At 36.7% G+C, this 18,398-nt stretch overlaps 4 protein-coding genes and 1 non-coding gene across 5 annotated transcripts; 2 read left to right on the top strand and 3 right to left on the bottom strand.

Moving 5' to 3' along the window:
* Positions 1-2,293: 2,293 nt before the first annotated feature.
* LOC106300939 (filament-like plant protein 1) lies at positions 2,294-5,728 on the top strand. Its single transcript, XM_013737204.1, has 5 exons — positions 2,294-2,432; positions 2,937-3,052; positions 3,275-3,473; positions 3,559-5,141; positions 5,213-5,728. Exons 2-5 carry the CDS (start codon positions 2,972-2,974, stop codon positions 5,564-5,566), a joined length of 2,217 nt encoding a protein of 738 aa, XP_013592658.1. The 5' UTR covers positions 2,294-2,432; positions 2,937-2,971; the 3' UTR covers positions 5,567-5,728.
* Positions 5,729-5,867: 139 nt separating this feature from the next.
* On the top strand, positions 5,868-5,939 carry TRNAQ-UUG. Its single transcript has one exon. It is a non-coding gene; the product is annotated as a tRNA-Gln (tRNA).
* Positions 5,940-6,394: 455 nt separating this feature from the next.
* Positions 6,395-7,973, bottom strand: LOC106299497 (caffeic acid 3-O-methyltransferase-like). The gene is made up of 4 exons (XM_013735580.1): positions 7,510-7,973; positions 7,112-7,422; positions 6,786-6,850; positions 6,395-6,691 (listed from the first exon to the last, which is right to left on the bottom strand). The coding sequence occupies exons 1-4, from the start codon at positions 7,971-7,973 to the stop codon at positions 6,395-6,397; spliced, it is 1,137 nt and encodes a 378-aa protein (XP_013591034.1).
* Positions 7,974-11,535: 3,562 nt separating this feature from the next.
* On the bottom strand, positions 11,536-14,414 carry LOC106300838 (protein disulfide isomerase-like 1-2). Its single transcript, XM_013737075.1, has 10 exons — positions 14,187-14,414; positions 13,911-13,941; positions 13,505-13,792; positions 13,236-13,424; positions 12,987-13,112; positions 12,590-12,724; positions 12,368-12,487; positions 12,168-12,285; positions 11,972-12,084; positions 11,536-11,890 (listed from the first exon to the last, which is right to left on the bottom strand). The coding sequence occupies exons 1-10, from the start codon at positions 14,357-14,359 to the stop codon at positions 11,651-11,653; spliced, it is 1,533 nt and encodes a 510-aa protein (XP_013592529.1). The 5' UTR covers positions 14,360-14,414; the 3' UTR covers positions 11,536-11,650.
* A 1,390-nt stretch (positions 14,415-15,804) lies between these two features.
* Positions 15,805-17,861, bottom strand: LOC106299067 (flotillin-like protein 3). The gene is made up of 3 exons (XM_013735198.1): positions 17,467-17,861; positions 16,652-17,217; positions 15,805-16,451 (listed from the first exon to the last, which is right to left on the bottom strand). The coding sequence occupies exons 1-3, from the start codon at positions 17,828-17,830 to the stop codon at positions 15,972-15,974; spliced, it is 1,410 nt and encodes a 469-aa protein (XP_013590652.1). The 5' UTR covers positions 17,831-17,861; the 3' UTR covers positions 15,805-15,971.
* Between the last annotated feature and the right edge of the window lie 537 nt (positions 17,862-18,398).

The following is an 18,398-nucleotide window of genomic DNA, read 5'->3' as shown; positions in this document are numbered from 1 at the left end:
TTTTCAAGCCAATATTTAAACCACTATTAGAATTTTATCGATCGCTAAGTGCCAGTGATTATTGATTAGATAAACACAATATTAGTCGTTGGCGGTTAGGTACATATGCTCGTAATTTTACCCATGCATGCATGATGATTGTATAACATATGTGTCAAGATAATGCTGAACAGCTTATATTAAAAAAAAAAGGATAATGCTGAACAGGAGAAGCTGCGGATATTGGTTATACTTTAAATCATAAAACAAAAGAAGATATCAGTTGTTATCACTTTTGAAAATATCACTAGATAGAGAGCAAGTTATTTCCTCAGGTTACTCAATAATTCCGTGACACATATATAAGACAATTTCTCAGAAGCAAATCAGGAAATCCACTTTGATAGAAAGGGGAAGAAACCTACAAAAGTAAAAACAGGTATTTAGAGAAACTCTTTCCTCTTAATAACCATTAGCTACCATTATTGTCATATTCCTTATGCGGGTTTCAATTATTGAACGTTAATACAAAAGGTTTTATATAGCCAAAACGAAACGGAGACGCAACATATATGATCAAATGATATCATTATGATTCAGAGACAAGTGTGTGTTGCCACTTGCCACCAAGTGTGTATAGTTTGTAATTTGTATCAAGCACATGGACGGTGTTTGTCCCTTTGCTTACTACTACAACACTAGCTAGGGAATAGAATCTGATCTGCAACAACTAATTATAATAATAACGAATTACATAATGATATGAAATCAACTAATGAACTAGAAAGCCCTTTATCAAAAAAAAAAAAAAACTAATGAACAGATTATGATCAACTTTACCTAAATGTTTAAAAATCACTAGATGCTAATCAGACAAATCATTTTTATACGTATATAAATTTTAATACCTTTTACTACAAAGGACAAACTATAATTAACGAATATCTAAACTGTCTAGAGTACTTTCACTTAAACAAAATGTTGACTATTTCAGTTGACCAGTTTGATCATTTTTCCTCTTCCTCCTACAACCGGTTTTGGATCCGGAACAGAGTATTTAGGCTTTTGGGGAATTTTAAAATGGGCCAATAGGGCCATTTACATAATAATCCATTTTTCTAGTAAGATGTTTTTAATAGCTCACCGGGTCTCTGAAACACAGCCTCTCTGACACTCTTTGTTGCCCCAACAATCTCAAGTATTTGGACCTGAAGCTCATACAAATTAATGGGCCTTTATCAAACCAAGTCAAATTATTGCTATGTCTTAATCCATTTGTCGTGAAGCCTAATACTCGTGGTATGAAACAGCGAAGCTATGGTATCTTCTTAATGCAACAACAATAGTTAAGTTTTCGTGTTATCTTTTATCTCGAGACTCGAGATACAAACGACAATAAAAGAGACTATTAATAGTGGTTTGGAGTGAAGATAAAGCCATCGTACCAACTACTACTAACGATTAATAAGAATAAATAAACAGAGTTAATATTAAGTAAAATTTGAAAAGAGTGTATAAATTAATCATATATTGTAGAAAATAAAAAAAGTGTAAATAAAAGGGCATAGAAGACGAAAGGGAATTAAAGCAGGTGAGAGGAGCAATCTCAGCCGTTGGATAAATTGTGTATCTCGCTGATTTGTCAGGGAATCCGATGGTTGGCGTCAGTTCTTAAGTTAAATCCCATGTACTTAACTTTTAACTTTTCCCCTAGAACATCCTTAAATTCAAAACCGTGCAGCTGCTTTCTAAATTCGATAAAATAATTACTTTTTAACTGTTAGAAAAGGTAATACAGTAGCGTGATTAGTGTTTTCACTACAGATATAAAATCGTTCAGTTTTCAACAGGAAAATATATATTTTTAGTCTGACAATTTTTTTAATGCAAATGGCGACGAAAAAGTTAATTAATGTATGTTTAATCACGGGCGGGAACTGTTAGCAAATTAAGTTTTGAACTCCTTTTTTTTTTTTGAGCAAGTTTTGAACTCTAAGAAGAATGAAATACTGACTACTTTAGTAGTACTATTTTTATTATTATTTAGAAAATACGTTTCTTCAGACATTTATTATATACATAAAATACTATTATTCCGAATTTAAAATAATTAAATAAAAAGCTGAAAAAGTAAGATTTAAATGCTTGAGTACACAGCTCCACATACAGAAGATCACATGCTCTCTCTCTCTCTCTTTTGAAAATTAAAAGAGAAGAAAAAAATGTTTTCAAAATTAGAAAATTAAAAAATAGCAATAAAACAAAGATAGAGAGAATTATCTTTCTCTCTCTCTATCTGCTGCGCCTTGTCGCTGTTAAAAATCGTAATAGTGTGTTACTTCCACACAGTAGAAGAAAAGCTTTGATCTTTTGTTTTCCCATTGGTAACATTATCGGATCTCAAAGCTTCTTCAGACAGGTCTCCCATTCATCGGACAAAGCTGGTCTCTTTTGTAAGCTTCTTTCTTCCTTATGTAATTTGCTTTGTGTTTCTGAAGAATAGCTTTTGGCCTTGTGTTTTCAGCTGATTTAAAGAACTGATTTTTTTAAGCAAATGGTATTACTATATTATCTCAAAAGCTGTGATTTTTGAAAGATGATTTCAACTTCAAGCAATGCGTTTCAAATTTTTTGAACAAGTTAAAAGAGTATTTGTCATGTAGCTTTTCTCTATTGTTAGATTTTCTAATTTATTATGAAACGGACATTTTTGTTTTTGGAAAGATGGCATGAAACAGACATTTGTTATGATTTAAAAAAAAAAAAAAAAAAAAAAAAAGTCAGTTTCTTTGGGAATTAATGATTGGGTTATTCTAGATTTTCTCTTCTCTTGCATGTTACTTGGTTGGCTGAGTCCTATAACTTCATCTCAAAGCTTGTTGCTTTCTTTAATAGTATATGTTTAGTGGAGTTTAACTTGAAACAAAATTAATGTGTTGTATCTTCTCTCTTTTCAGATCCTGAGACTGAGGTGTTATGTGCTGATTTTGTAATGGAGAAAGGCAAGAGTGAGTCATCTGAGAGAAGCTTTTGTGAATCAGAGTCTGTAGTCTCTTCACAATCTGACATTCAAGTAAGAACCACACATTACTAAGTTTATTCTTATGTCCTTTGCATATAAGAAGATCATTATGATCAGGGTCGGCGGCTCTGAGATTTTGGGGGCTGCAGACGATTTAGCATTCTTTTTTTTTTTGTACAAATTTGGGGATCTATTTATATATATATGTAATTTTTTTCAAAAATTTTGGACCGGCTCTAATTATGATTATTACTTTGTTTTGTTTCTCTGAAGCCTGAGAGCACAATGGAGTCTCATGAAGATGAGATACCACAACCAGAGGAGTCTCCACCTGAAGCTGAAACTGAGAATGAAGATTTGAAAGAAAGCATTAGGACTTTAACCGAGAAGCTTTCAGCTGCTCTAGCTAATGTGAGTGCTAAAGATGATCTGGTGAACCAACATGTCAAAGTAGCTGAAGAAGCTGTTGCTGGTATGGTATCATCAAAACCTTTTCACTTCTCTTTTGGACTATGATTCTGTGATTAAGTGAAAACATATATGTTTGTTGTGAAAAGGGTGGGAGAAAGCTGAGAACGAAGTGGTTGAGTTAAAGGAGAAGCTAGACGCTGCTGAAGACAAGAATAAAGCTCTCGATGGAGCTCTCAAGGAGTGTGTTAGACAGTTAAGGCAAGCGAGAGACGAACAAGAGCAAAGGATTCAAGACGCAGTCACCGAGAAGACACAAGAGCTGCAAGCTTCTAAAGCCAACCTCGAGGGGGAGCTTCTTGAAGCTGCAACAAAGTCCGAGGAGCTTGCCCTTATGGCTGAATCAGTGGCTAAAGAAAACATAATGCTGAGACACGAGCTTCTCGCTCGCTGCGAGGAGCTAGAGATCAGGACAATAGAGAGAGATTTGAGCACGCAAGCAGCTGAATCCGCTAGCAAGCAGCAGCTGGATGTTATCAAGAAAGTGGCGAAGCTAGAGGCTGAGTGTAGGAAGCTTAGGATGTTGCTGTCTAAGTCTTCAGATAGTCATTCAGATGCGAGCTGCTCTGAGTCAGGTGCATCAACCACGTTGATTGAGAAGAGAAGCCTTCAGGGAACTTCTTCTTGTGCCGTTGAGATTGATCTGATGGGTGATTTTCTTGAGATGGAACGTCTTGTAGCTTTGCCTGAGACACCAGATGGTAATGGTAAGAGTGAACCTGAATCTGTCCACACAGATAACTCATTGGCTGCTGAGATAGAAGTATTGACTTGCCGGAATAAGGAGCTTGAAGAGAAGCTGGAGAAGCTAGAAGCGGTGAAGAATGAGCTTGAAAGCAAAGTTGAATGTAGTAGAGAAGTGGAGAGCACACTGAGATCTGAGCTTGAAGCTATCCTTTGTGGTAAAATGGAGATAGAAAGTAAGTTGAAGAAGTTGAAAAAGGAGAAAGATGAGCTTGAAAGTTACAAAGAAGTGGAGAGCACATTAAGATCTGAGCTTGAAGCTATGGTTTGTGACAAAGTGAAGCTGGAAAGTAACTTGGAGAAGTTAGAAGCAGAGAGAGAAGAGCTTGAAAGTAAAGTTAAAAGTGATAGAGAAGTGATGAGCACTTTGAGACTTGACCTTGAAGCTAAAGTTAGTGATAAAGCTGAGCTGGAAAAGAATCTAAACAAGTTAGAAGCGGAGAAAGATGAGCTTGAAAGGACACTGAGACTTGACCTTGAAGCTAAAGTTAGTGATAAAGCTGAGCTGGAAAAGAAGCTAAACAAGTTAGAAGAGGAGAAAGATGAGGTGGAGAGGACACTGAGACTTGACCTTGAAGCAATAGTTAGTTCCAAAGTGGAGGTGGAGAACAAGTTGGAGAAGATGGAGGTTGAGAAAGCTGAGCTGCAGATATCTTATGACATAATCAAAGACAAGTACAAAGAATCTCAAGTTTGTCTCCAAGACATTGAGACAAAGCTAGAGGAGATACAAAGGGAGATGAAAGTAGCTAACGAATTAAAAACAGAAGTTGAGACACAGATCGAGTCCATGGAAGCAAAGATTGAGTGTTTGGAAGAAGAGGTGAGGAAGGAGAGGTTAGCTTCTGATGAGCTAAGGAGAAAATGTGAGGAACTTGAAGAAGAAGTCTTCACTCTCCATCAAGAAGAGCCACCAAAGATCAAACAGGTCTCTCACAATCTCCATTAGTGTTTGCAATCTCAACTCTTTATTGAAATTTTTTGATAATTCAATTTCAGGAAGACATGGCAACAGCTGCAGGGAAGCTAGCGAGCTGTCAGAAGACAATAGCTTCGTTGGGGAAACAGTTACAGTCTCTTGCAACGCTTGAAGACTTCTTGGTGGATACAGCGAGCATTCAAGCGGCTGCTACAAATGGTGTAAGCAGCAGTAACAGCAACAAAGAGAGCTGGAGAGTGCACAAGAATGATACTTACATAACAAGCATGAAACAACCTGCCAAAGAAACATCTTCTTCTTCTGATGCTGCTTTGATGCAAGGTTCAGGTAACAGAGGGAGTTCGGAGAAGAACAGGAATGGATTTGCTAAAGTATTCACTCGGAGTAAAGATGGGATACATTTGGTGATTTAAGTATAAACTTTGGCTGTAGGGCAAGAGAAAGAATCTGTTGTTATGTTAGGTTAAAAAGAGTTTAACACCTCTTTGTATGTTCCATTTCCAGATTTTTGAATTGGTTTTGTAGTTTAATGATAGTGTGTATGCAGAGAGGATCTTTGGTGAATGATGGATGTGTGTGTTCTCACAACTAATGATGTTAGTATGTTACTACAGATTTCAAATTGAGTGTGAATCTGTTGTGATGTCATAAACCTTGCATATATCTTTGACTCAGTGTGAAATAGAAAGTTTAGTGCATAAGATTATACAACTTGGTTCTATGGTGTAGTGGTTAGCACTCTGGACTTTGAATCCAGCGACCTGGGTTCGACTCCCGGTAGGACCTCTTTTTCTTTTCATCATCGTTTTCTTTGTTTGTTTGGTTATGCATGAAACGTTTCTTCCAAGAAACCCATCATGGAAAGCTCAACAAGACTCACATCACTGTTAAGCTTGTTTTATTTGTCAGTCGATAGTGTGTAATCTTTAAATCTTGTAACTAAAATCTATCCGAGGCTTAACAAGAATTTTTTATATGACAAAACAATCGTTGGTTGATTGTAATGGAAAATCTGGCAGAGAGAGACAGTTAACATAAAAATACATTTTCACAATGACCACATATTTTATTACAGCTCGTTGACATACAAGGTTAAAAAAATAAAAGACAACAAAACTGTTATTTATCAGACATTATAAAAGTTTTATTGTTTTTTTTTTAATTCTGAAAGATAAAGATCCAAACATATATGATTTTATTGGTGTCCATGTTCTTCATGAAGTAGAGTAAGAACTTCAAATCTACTTGTGGAACTCCATAAGAGAGAAAGAAAAGGAACGGCAAATGAGCTCACAACGAAAGCCTGAAGCATAAGCTAAAGCCTCATATTGAGAAAGAGTCCTTTCTCCACCACTCCCACGTAGTGATAACATGAACATGTCCACAGTGTACCCAATGTTAGGAGAACAGTCGCAACTCTTTGGTTCTTTTGGCATAACCATCTCTACGACTATCACTTTTCCTTTCTCTGGAAGACTCAACCAACAGTTTTTGAGGATTTTAATACAGCTCTCGTCGTCCCAAGCATGAAACACCCACTACCATCGAATTTAAACCATTTTATTTTGTTGAAATAATATTGTATTAAAGACCTTGGTAATTCATACACATGCATGCAAAATATATGCTTACTTTCATGAAAATATCATCTCCCTTTGGAACTTCAGCAAGCATGTCTCCAGCCACATGTTGCACTCCTATAACATAGATATACGTAGTTAATATAATATAACTAGTTTGTATATTAGCTGAGGCCATCAGAGTAGTTTCTAGAGATTCTCACTAAATAAAAATAACTTTTAAAAGGAAAAAAGAGGTGAGAGATGGTTTCTCACAACAAATATTCTATTAAATTCTTGTAAATTTAAATGTAACATAATTAAATAAGTAATTTTTTTTTGTCTTTCAAAATGCTCTTAATTCAATATACAAAACTATATACTAATTAATTTGTTTACCAGGACAAGGAGGGGCATTGGCTATAACCGATGCTAAATCGAAATTGATGCCCTTAATACGAGGATACTTGGAAGTGACTAGAGCTAGTACTGTTCCAACTCCTCCTCCAACATCCACCAATGTGTCAACATCTTCGAATCCTTTGTAAACCTCTAGAATTTTCTTCATGACTAGGGTTGAAGATTCCGACATTGCTAGGTTAAACATCTCAGCGAATTGTTCATCCGAACCCAAGTATTCAAAGGCTCTCATGCCATGGGCAGACATAAATGCATCTTTTCCTTCTAATATCACATCCTTAAGATGCGACCTGTAGAAAAAGATATTAGTTAGGAATATGTAAATTAATCTGACGTAATATCGACTGGTTTGGCCTTGTTATTGTATAGGTACGTACAAAGCCTTGAATATGACATGGTTTTGGCACAACATGAAGAAAGAAAAGAGAGAACCCGAGCCATCTCTATCTTTCAAGAACAACTTGCAAACCGGTTCGGCTGCATATACCCTATCGGTCTTTCCGGTTCCACCGTTCTCTCCGGTTTCAAGCACGCGACATTTCAAGACCGAGTCGCTGGCGAGTAAGCGCAACATCCGGTCCAGCAGCATTGGAGCCTCCGGGTTGGTGGGTTTAGTAGGGAGACGAGACGCTATCTCTGAAGGTGAGAGCCACATGCTATCCTCAACGGTAGCCAACGTGTCGATGACTCCCACCTCCAAGGCAGCTTTGAAAACCATCGGGAGTGTCAAGGAGTAGACCATCCTCTGGGCTTGTAAGGCAACCATTTCTTGAGAATCTTCTTCTTTGGTCAGACCCGGTTTAGGGGAATTGGTTAAGGGTTTTTGAAGTTGGTTTGCCATTATTAATTGGAAGATGGATAGATAACACTGAGAGAAATGGGAAACAGAAGCTTGGTTTCGACAATTCATGCTCGTGTGCCATTTTATAGTGGAAAGTGAAGGTAAAATAATATATTCCCTCTGTTTAGAAAAAAAATTGTTTCAAAAAGATACATATTTTATATTTTCAATGTATAAAGTAATTGCAAATTGTAAACTTCGAAAAACATAATTGTGTTTTTTAAAATTTTATTGGTCAAAAGTTGTGGAGAATAGTTGATAACGGAAAATAATGCATTGTAAACTAAAATCTGATATGTTTTATTAATAAGTGTGAAAAACTTAAAACATACATGTTTCTGAAACGGAAAGAGTAATTTCTATTACTCCCTCCGTTTCATAATAGTTGATGTTTTCGAAGATGTTTGTTATTTCAAAATAGATGAAGTTTTGATATATATATATTTATATTATTTTTAACTTTATTGAAAAATGTGTAACCAATTAGATTTTGCAGTCATTTTTTTAATTGGTTGAATGATTTTAAAATTATATTTGTAAAATTACTTTTTGGAGAAAAATATATTTTTTAATATGTGTGCAATGAGTCAAAACATCATGTATTTTAAAACATAGGGAGTATAAAAGTCAATTAAAGTTAAAACTAGTGGTATTCCCGCGCTTCGCGCGAGATTTTGTATATTTAGTTGCATCTAGATTGTTGTCATTAAGTTTAAGCCGTAGTTAAATTTCAATGTTAATGTTTAGGCGTTAGGCATCTGTTCAGATTTGGTTAAGATTTAGTCGGGTTTGGATTTTCACAGCTAAAGATTTAAGTCTCACCTATATACTTATCAATTTTTGTTCGGATTCAGTACTATTTTGTCTGGTTTAATTCGATTTGGTTCTTTGGATATGGATATTTTGCGTAGTCTTACTAATATTGGGCAATGCAGAGAAGATAGTGTTATGATGAGAAATAATTATTTGAGTGGTATTTTGTTTTTTTTTTTTTTTAGTCATTGAAGCTTTTTTCATACGTGGGATTCTATGAGGAGAGAGGGGGGGGGTTACTATGTTGTGTGTGGGGGCACTGGTTTTATTAGTTTAATTTAGACATGCTTATTATGTTCGTACGTAGGCTTAAAAGTTAATAATTGTTATCGTTTAAGTTTTCTGCATGTTTTTATTTAGTTTGACGAATGTGGCGTTTTTATATTTTAAATACTGTAAAGTACCTTTGATTCCTCTGGTGGGACGTGATGAACCTGCAGGCGAGTTGCACATACCTTGCAGAGAGAGCCTTTTATGGTCAGTGTTTTTGAAGCCTTGAGTGAGTCATCGGTTCTTGCAGGAGGGGGTTTCTTAGTCCTCTTGTGTAAAAGATAGTGTTGTTGCCTGCCGTGGAGGTTACGTTTTTTTCTTTTGCTGACAAAATACATAGGAACTTGTTAATAAATTGAGGGGTTAGAATATATTGGTGTTAGTGTTTGCAAGCATGATCAGGTGATCATAAGCACGGAACCTGAACATCTCTTTAGGAATAGGTTGATGGTTTCTGCTATTTCAATGAACTTTGTTTTCTCAGTGAATCTTATAGCAATGTGGGAATCTGAGACCTAAAGTTTTTTGTTGCTCTTTGTTACATCGAAGCTGGAGAGCTCATATATAGCACATGGCTTAGGAGGTGGTGGAACTTAATTAGTGGAGGCCTGAATAAGGTTAGCCTGCGATCAACCGAAGGAACCATACATAATAAGTTTGAATTCTACACTAAAACAAAAACAAACTCGGCTAAATTACAAGTAGGACACCCCCCCTTCTTAACTTTCCTTCGCCTCCCAAAAAACGCAAAACCTTAGTGACAACAGGCTGCCTACACCGGAAGAGTTTAAAGAGGCTGAGAATTGGTCATTGTTAGCTGTGCTGTTTAAGAGAGATTGTATGGTACCAAAAAAAGACAAAGAAATATGTGAGCTAGAAGCCTAGAACTACCTGTGGGTCTATACATAGATTGAATGATTGTACTGTGGAAAGTGGTGAGTCTCAATTCACGAAGACGTAGTGGGAATCTCGGAGTAAATGCCTTTATTCATTAGCAACTGAAGCAAATTTAGTGGAGTTGAAACGTTAGGGCAACGTCTTGGAAGAGACGACTGTAGCTACGCAGAAAATAGTAATATGACTGCATTACTTTCATGGACCTTGGCCTAACAACTATGTCGTTAACGGATACAAAATTATTAATGTAATACGATGCCCTTATAGACCTTTACGAAAATTAGAAGCCAATACATTTAGGGCCGTTAAGCTATAAGTGACAAAACAAAGCGACAAAATTTTAATAATTTTGGGCTTAAATCAATAAAAAACCAGTTCAAAGTAAAGAATAAAGAAACCCTGCAGGATGCAGAAAATCGCGAGTGGTTAGTGTGCCGACACGTGTCGCCAAAAGCCCCATTCTCTTCGATGACGTGGCTTAATGAGGAAAGAGGCAAGTCTCCTTTATTGTATAAGATATTTCCGGTTAAAAAAAGTCAATAATAGTGTTCTCATCAAAATCAGAAAAATAGTCTAGCGTAATATGGTAAAAATCATTTGTGTGAGCTCATTATCACTGCATACACAGTAATTCTTGCTTTCTAGCAAAAAACACGAATTGATTAACGAACAACATATGAAACGATTTATTTACAGGGCGAGGTCAAGTTCTCCAGTGTTATAAGCAGTGTTCTAAAGATCGGGTTGCGCCTCGTCGACCAATTAGACATGAGCGAAACGATTTTTCAAACCGATTTATTAAAAAATCGGTTTAATTGTTCAAAAAATCGGTGTATACACCCGCCTAAACAGTAATCTTCTATAAAGAGTCTAACGACGTCTAATGATTTTTAGAACATTTCAAATCAATCAAATATTAAAATAATACAAACAAATCTTATACTAACTTACATGCCCATATATTTGAAAACCAGATAAATTATAAAACTAATGTTGAATCCATTCTTTGGAAGTGGGTTCAATTCATCTACATGGATCGCCAATTGTTTTCCTGTTGGCCGTTGGAGATCTGAAGCAGGTCAAAAAAATTCGACACAAGACTGGTTCAAGATTTTCGCTTGAAACTCAGTGACATGCATTAAGACGCGTGTAGCTGTAGTCGTATACTACAAATCAAAGTTAATGAACACGCGTCCACACTCTACATCTTCTTCCTTCACTGGAGAAACAACACCGTAAATGGTTTGTATTAGTATCGTTGTTTTCGCGGTAAACTTAGTATTGTAAACATGTTAACGATTTGAGATTTCTAAGCCTTTTGAAAAGATCTTTCTTATTCCCTTACTAAACACATAAATGTCTTCTGACACGGAAACAAATTTCCCAACAACAAGTGCACTGTTGTTCCACATGTTACGCTCATTCTTTTGCTTAAGAGTAAATTAGTAAATTTTAACCTATCGCAGACTTTTACTCTAACCACTATGATGAAATCATTCAAAGAAAAGGACGATTTTGTTAAACCTTTTAGAGAAGTTGATTTAAAACTAACCAACCCTCTATGCTCAAACATGAAACAAAATAGATGATTAATAGGCTTTTTTATTTGATCGAAGCTTTTATTACCGGGTAACATTAAGTTCAAATGTCAGAAAGAGATAAAAGCAAAAAAGAAAAGAAAAGAAAAACAAAGGCTTTTACAGCTCGTCCTTTGCGGCCGATTCCTCAGTCTTGTGTTCTCCACTCCTAATAGTAGTAGAAGTAGAAGACTCTTCACCATGAGAAGCTGGCTTGTTCTTCTCAATGAAGCTTATGAAGTCTTCCTTTGTCCTGCTTCCTTCGTACACTACCACCTTTCCATCTGCAGATCTGAAGTAAATCGTTGGGAAGCCTTTCACATCAAAGGTATCGCTTGGGATATCATTCGCGGTTGCGTCCTATACAACGAGGGACATTTGAGGTTAAGACCATCTTTTAGTAAGGACTACATGTAGAACGAAAAAGGTAGAGAGGCTTACTAGTTTTGCTACGATGACACTTGGGTCGTTCTGGAACGCCAAAGCCACTTCGTCCAAGATGGGAGCAAGCTTTTGGCAGTGTCCACACCATGGTGCGTAGAATTCAATCAAGACTGACAGATAATATATGATGATTTATTATCGGTTGTTGTTTTTGCAAGAAAATCGACAAAAAAGAGTTTTTAAATGTTCTCACCATTCTTTCCAGAGTTGAAAACCATGTCGTCAAGGCTCTCAGCCACAACAACCTTCACTGGCTCGTTGTTCTCAGCTGGGATAGGCTGAGATTTTTTGTGGGCGGCAACTTTCCCGTCCTGAAAGAAACATATATGCGTCTTTAGGTTATAGTTTATATTTGATAAAATTTCACGAGGATGTGTGTAAAGAGAATGAAACCTTGAAGTCCTTCATCCATGATTCAATCTGGTCAACCACAACGTTAGCTTTAAGATACTTCTTGCTGTCAGAAGTTTGGATGATGATGAGGGGAACTTGGCTCTCTTCGAGTCCAAAGTACTGTAAAACCAATACATGAAAAGGAAAAATCCTGCTTAGTGATGTGAGTAAACTACAGCAGAAGGAAATGTTTAGAAGAGACGAAGTGAAAAATGTGTAAACCTGCAAAGCGCCTTGGCTGCTCTCGGCATCACCAACAAGGAAGGCAAGATCTTGTCCTTTGGAGGATGTAGCAACTTCACGGAACTTTGATTTTAGAGATTCAGCTGTTTCTCCAGTGTTAACGAACATCATTACCTTGAATTTTAAAACATTACTACCCATCAAAACCAGAAGATCATTTAATAACATGTTGAAAAGCAGAACAAACAAATGCTTCAATAAACTCACTATAAAAAACATTGACACAATATAGAGAGAGTTATGATTGATCTATTCCCTCTAATTCGATTAATATGCTAAATTCCATAGGCAACCATGAACAAATTGTCCATCTACGATCATCGTAGGGCTGTCAAAGAATTGACTATTACTAAATACGTTATAAAATAAATTTTACCTTAGTGGCAGGGCTGTCAAAGAACTTAGAAACATATGGGTGATTGCTTGGATCTTTGTCGAAGACGGTAACAAGAGGAATGCTTGATTCTTTGACAAACTTCTCCAGAGCTTCCCCATTGAAATCCTGAAATTCATTACTCATAAAATCAAATTAAGCAATCTGAAACATTAATGCGAATTACAGGGCTACTCAATGATGTAAGAAACCTCAATGATGTAAGAAACAAAATTAAAGTTTCTTCTATACCTTGGAATCGACAAACAGTTCATCGAAAGGCTTGAACAACCTCACAACAGGTCCCGCCACAGATGAATCTCCACGAGGAAGAAGCTTGGCATCCAAAGTGTGAGCGAAATCATAGTCAGCGCGCAACTTCTCAGCAACGGCCATGAAAGAATCAAACTCCTCACCGGATAACTTAGGGAACACACCAACCTAAGACAAAATGATCGATTACAATAATTCAATAAACTCAAATGGGAAAAAGTAATAACATCAGAGACACTTTCACTTACAGCAACAACACTCTTCTCACCAATAACCTCAGCAGCACCATCAGCCGACTTAATCTCAGCAGAAGCAGGCCCACTCTGCTTCTTCACATAAGTTACAATACCCGCAGCTTCACGAGGCCCGTTGTAATCTTGAATCGACTTCCCTCCCTTCCTCAGAATCTTGATTGTTGGGAATCCCTGGATCTTGTACTCGTTCGCAATCCCTTTGTTAGACTCCTCGCTAGCATCAATCTTGGCGAGGAAGATGGGAGGGCTTTGGCTGCTCAGCTCTGCTGCAGCCTTCTCATACTGTAAGCAAAAAATAACACCAACGTTGCTCGAATCTAGCCATATTAAAATCTTATTTTTTTTCTCACGAATATAATAAATATAAAAAAAAAAAAAAAAGAATATAATAAATATATACCTCAGGAGCAAGACTCTTGCAGTGGCCACACCTGAAACCAAATGAAATTTTCATTATTATCCTTAAAAACAAATTTGAAATTCTAAGATCGAAGACACTTAAAATCTCTACTCGATTCATCAAAAACAACATGCTAATGGCAACTGAATCAATCAAAAATCATTCTCTCGAGTTATCATCCTAATCATCGTCTAGATTCATCAGCTATATAATCAACGTTCGATACACGATCTACGACGACGGAGATTGAAACAAAACGGAGGATCAGATCTAAACCAAGGGGCGTAGAACTCGACGACGATGAAGTCGTGCTTGTTGATGGTATCGGTGAAGTTGGAGTGATCGAGAGTCAAGACGAACTCCTTCGTCTCCGTCTCTTCGCTTCTAATAGACGAAGCGAAGAGAGCTAACACAAGGATCGATAGCATCGCGAAGCCGTTAGACGCCATTATCGCTCTCTCTCTCTCTCTCTCTCTCTCTCTCTCTCTCTCTTACGAATATTCGTGTGAGGAGGAAGCGATGAACGAGGAGAGATATTTATATAAGCGTTTTTTCTTTTTTTTTTTTACACTAGAGAGAAGTGAAATTACACGTGGACGCTGGCTTCTCAATGGTCAGTAATACACGTGTCGTGCGTTGATTGGATACACCTCGTCATTGTTTTTTTTTTACTGCCTTTGAAAAGGATTTTTATTGACCATAAGGAAGGGACATTAAATTTTTCGTTATTTTACTTCCATAACCATCGGTCAGAATATCATAATGGGGATTAGACAAATTTGTCTACATCAATGAAAACCATTTCTTAAATGGTTTGATCTTCTTAGAAAAACAGGTGGCGGTTGCTGATTGCTCCTCTACTTGTCCGTTTTGTTCGGACCGAGTCAACATAAAAATAAATTGGGTTTCTAAAATGATATTATTAAATACGTGAATTGTTAAATGGAGGTTTGAATTTTATAAATTCGCTAACATTCCCGTAGATCATCATGCCTAACATGTTATCTTCATTTTATGTTGCCATATTGCTTCACAATGGCAACATTGCCTTGTATCTCTATACTTTAAAAAATACAGTTACTCTTAAATTAAGGTTTTAAGTGCTGTCATAGTTGTGCTCTCACTCTCTAAGGCAAAGAGGTTACAGACTTACAGCAACGAAAATACATAAAGCATACGAAGCATACACAATAACGCAAAGGATACTGAGGATATCGAGACAAAAACAAGCGCATGAAGCAAATAGTCGAACTCCAAGAAGATAGCATAGGCTCTCAAGAACCCGTAATGATCAGCAGCAATAGAAATGACTCCCCAATAAGAACTTACAAGATTATATGTGTTGGTTTTTTACATAGTCATGTTTAGTGGTTGCTTGTGAGTTTTATAGTTATGTACAAAAAGAAAGATTATACGTTTTCATGACATGGCTGTTATCACCATTTTTTCAGTTATCGTTTAATAATTGGTGTAATGTAATGGCCTTCAATTTCTTTGCAATTTTAGATGAGTCGTTGCTAGGACAGTCTAGATCTGTGGATACATGTCTTACGAGAAAAAGTTATGATGTTTTTGAAATTATTGCTGTAATCTATCACAATCTGCAATAGACTTGCATGTATATATATAGAATAATGTTACAAAACTTGTAAAAAAGTGTCTGGTATCGTGTAAGTTGTAATGTATATATATAGAATAATGTTACAAAACTTGTAAAAATGTGTCTGGTAACGTTTTTCATTTGTCAACTCCTTTGTGTAACATGGTCAAGCTTTAAAGAAAAAGCTCAATTGTACCTACTATCGCAGTTTTATCCACTAGTCAATATTCAATATACAACTTCAATAATTTATACTCATATTTTATAAATAAATAATTAAGCACACTTTGAAAAAAGCCAAATTATCCATAAAGTCAACCCAAAAAAACTGATAAAACCCCATATTTCTCAGTCACGAAATTGGGGTTATTTACAAACGCTGACTTGATTCCAAGTCACAAGCATAAAAGATGATCCTCCAAAAGCATAAAATAAAATAAAAGAAAGCACTCTTGGACCTTTCAACGGCTAGGCTCAGCACCACGTAGTGTACCAATCCAAGCCGGTGGCTGCATCCCAGTCTGCTCATAAACCGTATCAAGAACCGGTGGCAACATCTTGTAGAGTCCAGCAATATCCTTCATACCACCACTAGTCATCCCCTGATCAGCACCAGCACCACCGTGGTTCCACACACTGATCTTAGGCTGCAAGTCCTTGATGGCAATAGCATTGGTCTTGGCGATATCCTGATAAACCCCATTGTTGATCATCAAGAAGTCCCTCATTGCTGAGTAGTCGTTGTTGACAGCGCCTAGGAGGGTCTTGATATAAGTCCCTTGAGCATTGGCCATGGCAACAATCCCCTCTGCATCTCTTTGCTTAGCATAGTAGGCAGCATCAGCTGCAGCTTTCGTCGCCTCCGCTTGTTTCTGCTTCTCGTAAAGAACAGCTTCTGCTTTCTTTTGCTTGTTGTATAACTCCCAGTTTGCTTCTTGCACCTATCGTAACAACAAAAACAATGCTCATGAATAAAGTCACACAAGTTGTAAAAAAGTTTTTATTTATTTGAATAAATTTAACATTCATTCAATAAAAAAAATTAAAAAGATTGAGATGATGTTTTTATTTGAATAAATTTAACATTTATTCAAAAAAAAAGATTTAAAAAGATTCAGATGATGTCCCGACGCGTTAGTACCTTGGTTTCATACTCAACAGTGGCTTTGCTGAGGAACTCAGCTTTGAGCTTCTCCGTCCGAGTCAACGCATTCATTTTCTCAACTTGAGTTTGAAGCTCAGCTTCCCTCATAGCAACTGCCTTGGCGGCTTCAACCTCAGCCACCCGAGAGCTTTTGGTTAGAGCAGCCTTCTGAATCGCAAGTGCTGCATCGGCTTTAGCAACAAGAGCCTCCTTCTCATTTTGAAACACTTGGACCTCACTCTTCACCTTGATCTCTTCCTTTGTCCCTTCTCCTTTCCTCTGAGTGGAGATGATCTTTGACTCAGCGTCAATCTTTGCTGCGTTCTGAATCGTGAGCCCGGTCCTTTCTTTGGCACCCACTTCTCCCTTCATCTTTGCCTCTGCTACATCGATCTTGGCTTGGTTAGCTGCTTCCATCTGTGTCTTCTGACCCAAGTAAGAGAAGTACTCATGTCCAGGGACATCAACCAGCTGCTTAACATTAGCGTTATAGATCACAAGACCAAATTGGTTTAGCTCAAGCTGAACCTTTTCAAACACTTCCTTCTTGAACTCCTTTGTTCCTACAATTAAATCAAGAACTGGATTGTAACACAAGCAAAAAAACACACAAGCTTTACCGGAGAAACCCTTGTTCATCTAAGGTAACAAACTAACCGATGAAATATATAATATTTATATATATATTATAAATAATATTCAACTGACTGGTAAGAGACTTTTTGAATGAGTCCAAAAAACTAATCTATCTCTTAGAACTAAAGTAGTGAGCAGTAAATAAAAGACGTTTAAATATGATTATTAATTATTACCTTTGAAGACTTCTTCCATGGTCATGGAGGCAACAAGAACACGAGTCTCTCCTTCGATAACACCTTGAACAAGCTCGTTGACGTGGTTCGAGTGCTTATCGTGTTGAGACATGAGCATGGCGTACAGCAAGAGAGCATGAGGGTCATCGACACGTGGACCGATGGTGAAAACGGCGGGGATAACAAAAGGGAGCTTCTCGGAACTCATGGCCTGGACTTCGAACGTGTAGTTGACCGGAGAAACATCGAAGACGGTGCAAGACTGCCATGGAAGCACCCAAGAAGACTTGGCAAGCTTGATGTCTTTGATTCCACCACCGGTGATGGCAAGATACTCCGATGCTCTAGCGATTTTGTAACTCATTATTTCTTTTTCTTTGGACTTTCTTTAGGTTTGTTTTTCGTGGATAGAGAGATCATAAGACGCTTCTATTTATATAGCTCCTCAAATACGCGTAGTTAGGAAAATTCAGAGGAAAATTAACAAATATTATTTAGAGTTTCTAATATAGAAGGACGCAACAATCTTGCCTTTTCAATTTCTTGACCTACAAGGTTTTTTCAAATATTTTGACAACGTCTACTAGATAAATTCTTGTGTATCAAGTTAATGTTATAGTTATACACAAATATTATACGACTAGGATAAGACCCGCGCCTTGCGCAGAATTAAGTTATTATTTTTATTATATTTTGGAGAATGAAACAATAGTTTGGCTTCATTTGGATTAGAGGTGTTCAATCCAGATATCGGATTGGTTTCGATTCGGTTCGGTTTTTTTCGGTATTTTGGCTAGTAAAATATAACTATTATTCTAAATTCATATTTACTTTGACTTTAGTCTTTCACATACTTTTGAAAAATTTCAACTGGACAACTAAATTGATCAGTCAATCTTGTTGCTTTAAATCATTAGTATTTATATATATAT

Source organism: Brassica oleracea, chromosome C6 (assembly GCF_000695525.1).
Source record: "Brassica oleracea var. oleracea cultivar TO1000 chromosome C6, BOL, whole genome shotgun sequence".
Lineage (NCBI taxonomy): Eukaryota > Viridiplantae > Streptophyta > Magnoliopsida > Brassicales > Brassicaceae > Brassica > Brassica oleracea.
This window is presented reverse-complemented; position numbering and strand designations above follow the sequence as displayed.

What these genes read in the sequence shown, in the direction of transcription:
- LOC106300939 (XM_013737204.1), top strand. Translation starts at nt 2,972, where the DNA reads ATGGAGAAAGGCAAGAGTGAGTCATCTGAGAGAAGCTTTTGTGAATCA. An exon ending in CTTCACAATCTGACATTCAA is followed by an intron (nt 3,053 to 3,274) that starts GTAAGAACCACA and finishes GTTTCTCTGAAG; the next exon opens with CCTGAGAGCACAATGGAGTC. An exon ending in AGCCACCAAAGATCAAACAG is followed by an intron (nt 5,142 to 5,212) that starts GTCTCTCACAAT and finishes ATTCAATTTCAG; the next exon opens with GAAGACATGGCAACAGCTGC.
- LOC106299497 (XM_013735580.1), bottom strand. Translation starts at nt 7,973, where the DNA reads ATGGCAAACCAACTTCAAAAACCCTTAACCAATTCCCCTAAACCGGGT. An exon ending in CATGTCATATTCAAGGCTTT is followed by an intron (nt 7,423 to 7,509) that starts GTACGTACCTAT and finishes CTTTTTCTACAG; the next exon opens with GTCGCATCTTAAGGATGTGA. An exon ending in GAGATGATATTTTCATGAAA is followed by an intron (nt 6,692 to 6,785) that starts GTAAGCATATAT and finishes ATTCGATGGTAG; the next exon opens with TGGGTGTTTCATGCTTGGGA.
- LOC106300838 (XM_013737075.1), bottom strand. Translation starts at nt 14,359, where the DNA reads ATGGCGTCTAACGGCTTCGCGATGCTATCGATCCTTGTGTTAGCTCTC. An exon ending in CATGGATGAAGGACTTCAAG is followed by an intron (nt 12,286 to 12,367) that starts GTTTCATTCTCT and finishes TGTTTCTTTCAG; the next exon opens with GACGGGAAAGTTGCCGCCCA. An exon ending in GTGTCATCGTAGCAAAACTA is followed by an intron (nt 11,891 to 11,971) that starts GTAAGCCTCTCT and finishes CTCGTTGTATAG; the next exon opens with GACGCAACCGCGAATGATAT.
- LOC106299067 (XM_013735198.1), bottom strand. Translation starts at nt 17,830, where the DNA reads ATGAGTTACAAAATCGCTAGAGCATCGGAGTATCTTGCCATCACCGGT. An exon ending in CATGGAAGAAGTCTTCAAAG is followed by an intron (nt 17,218 to 17,466) that starts GTAATAATTAAT and finishes ATTTAATTGTAG; the next exon opens with GAACAAAGGAGTTCAAGAAG. An exon ending in CTGTTGAGTATGAAACCAAG is followed by an intron (nt 16,452 to 16,651) that starts GTACTAACGCGT and finishes TTGTTACGATAG; the next exon opens with GTGCAAGAAGCAAACTGGGA.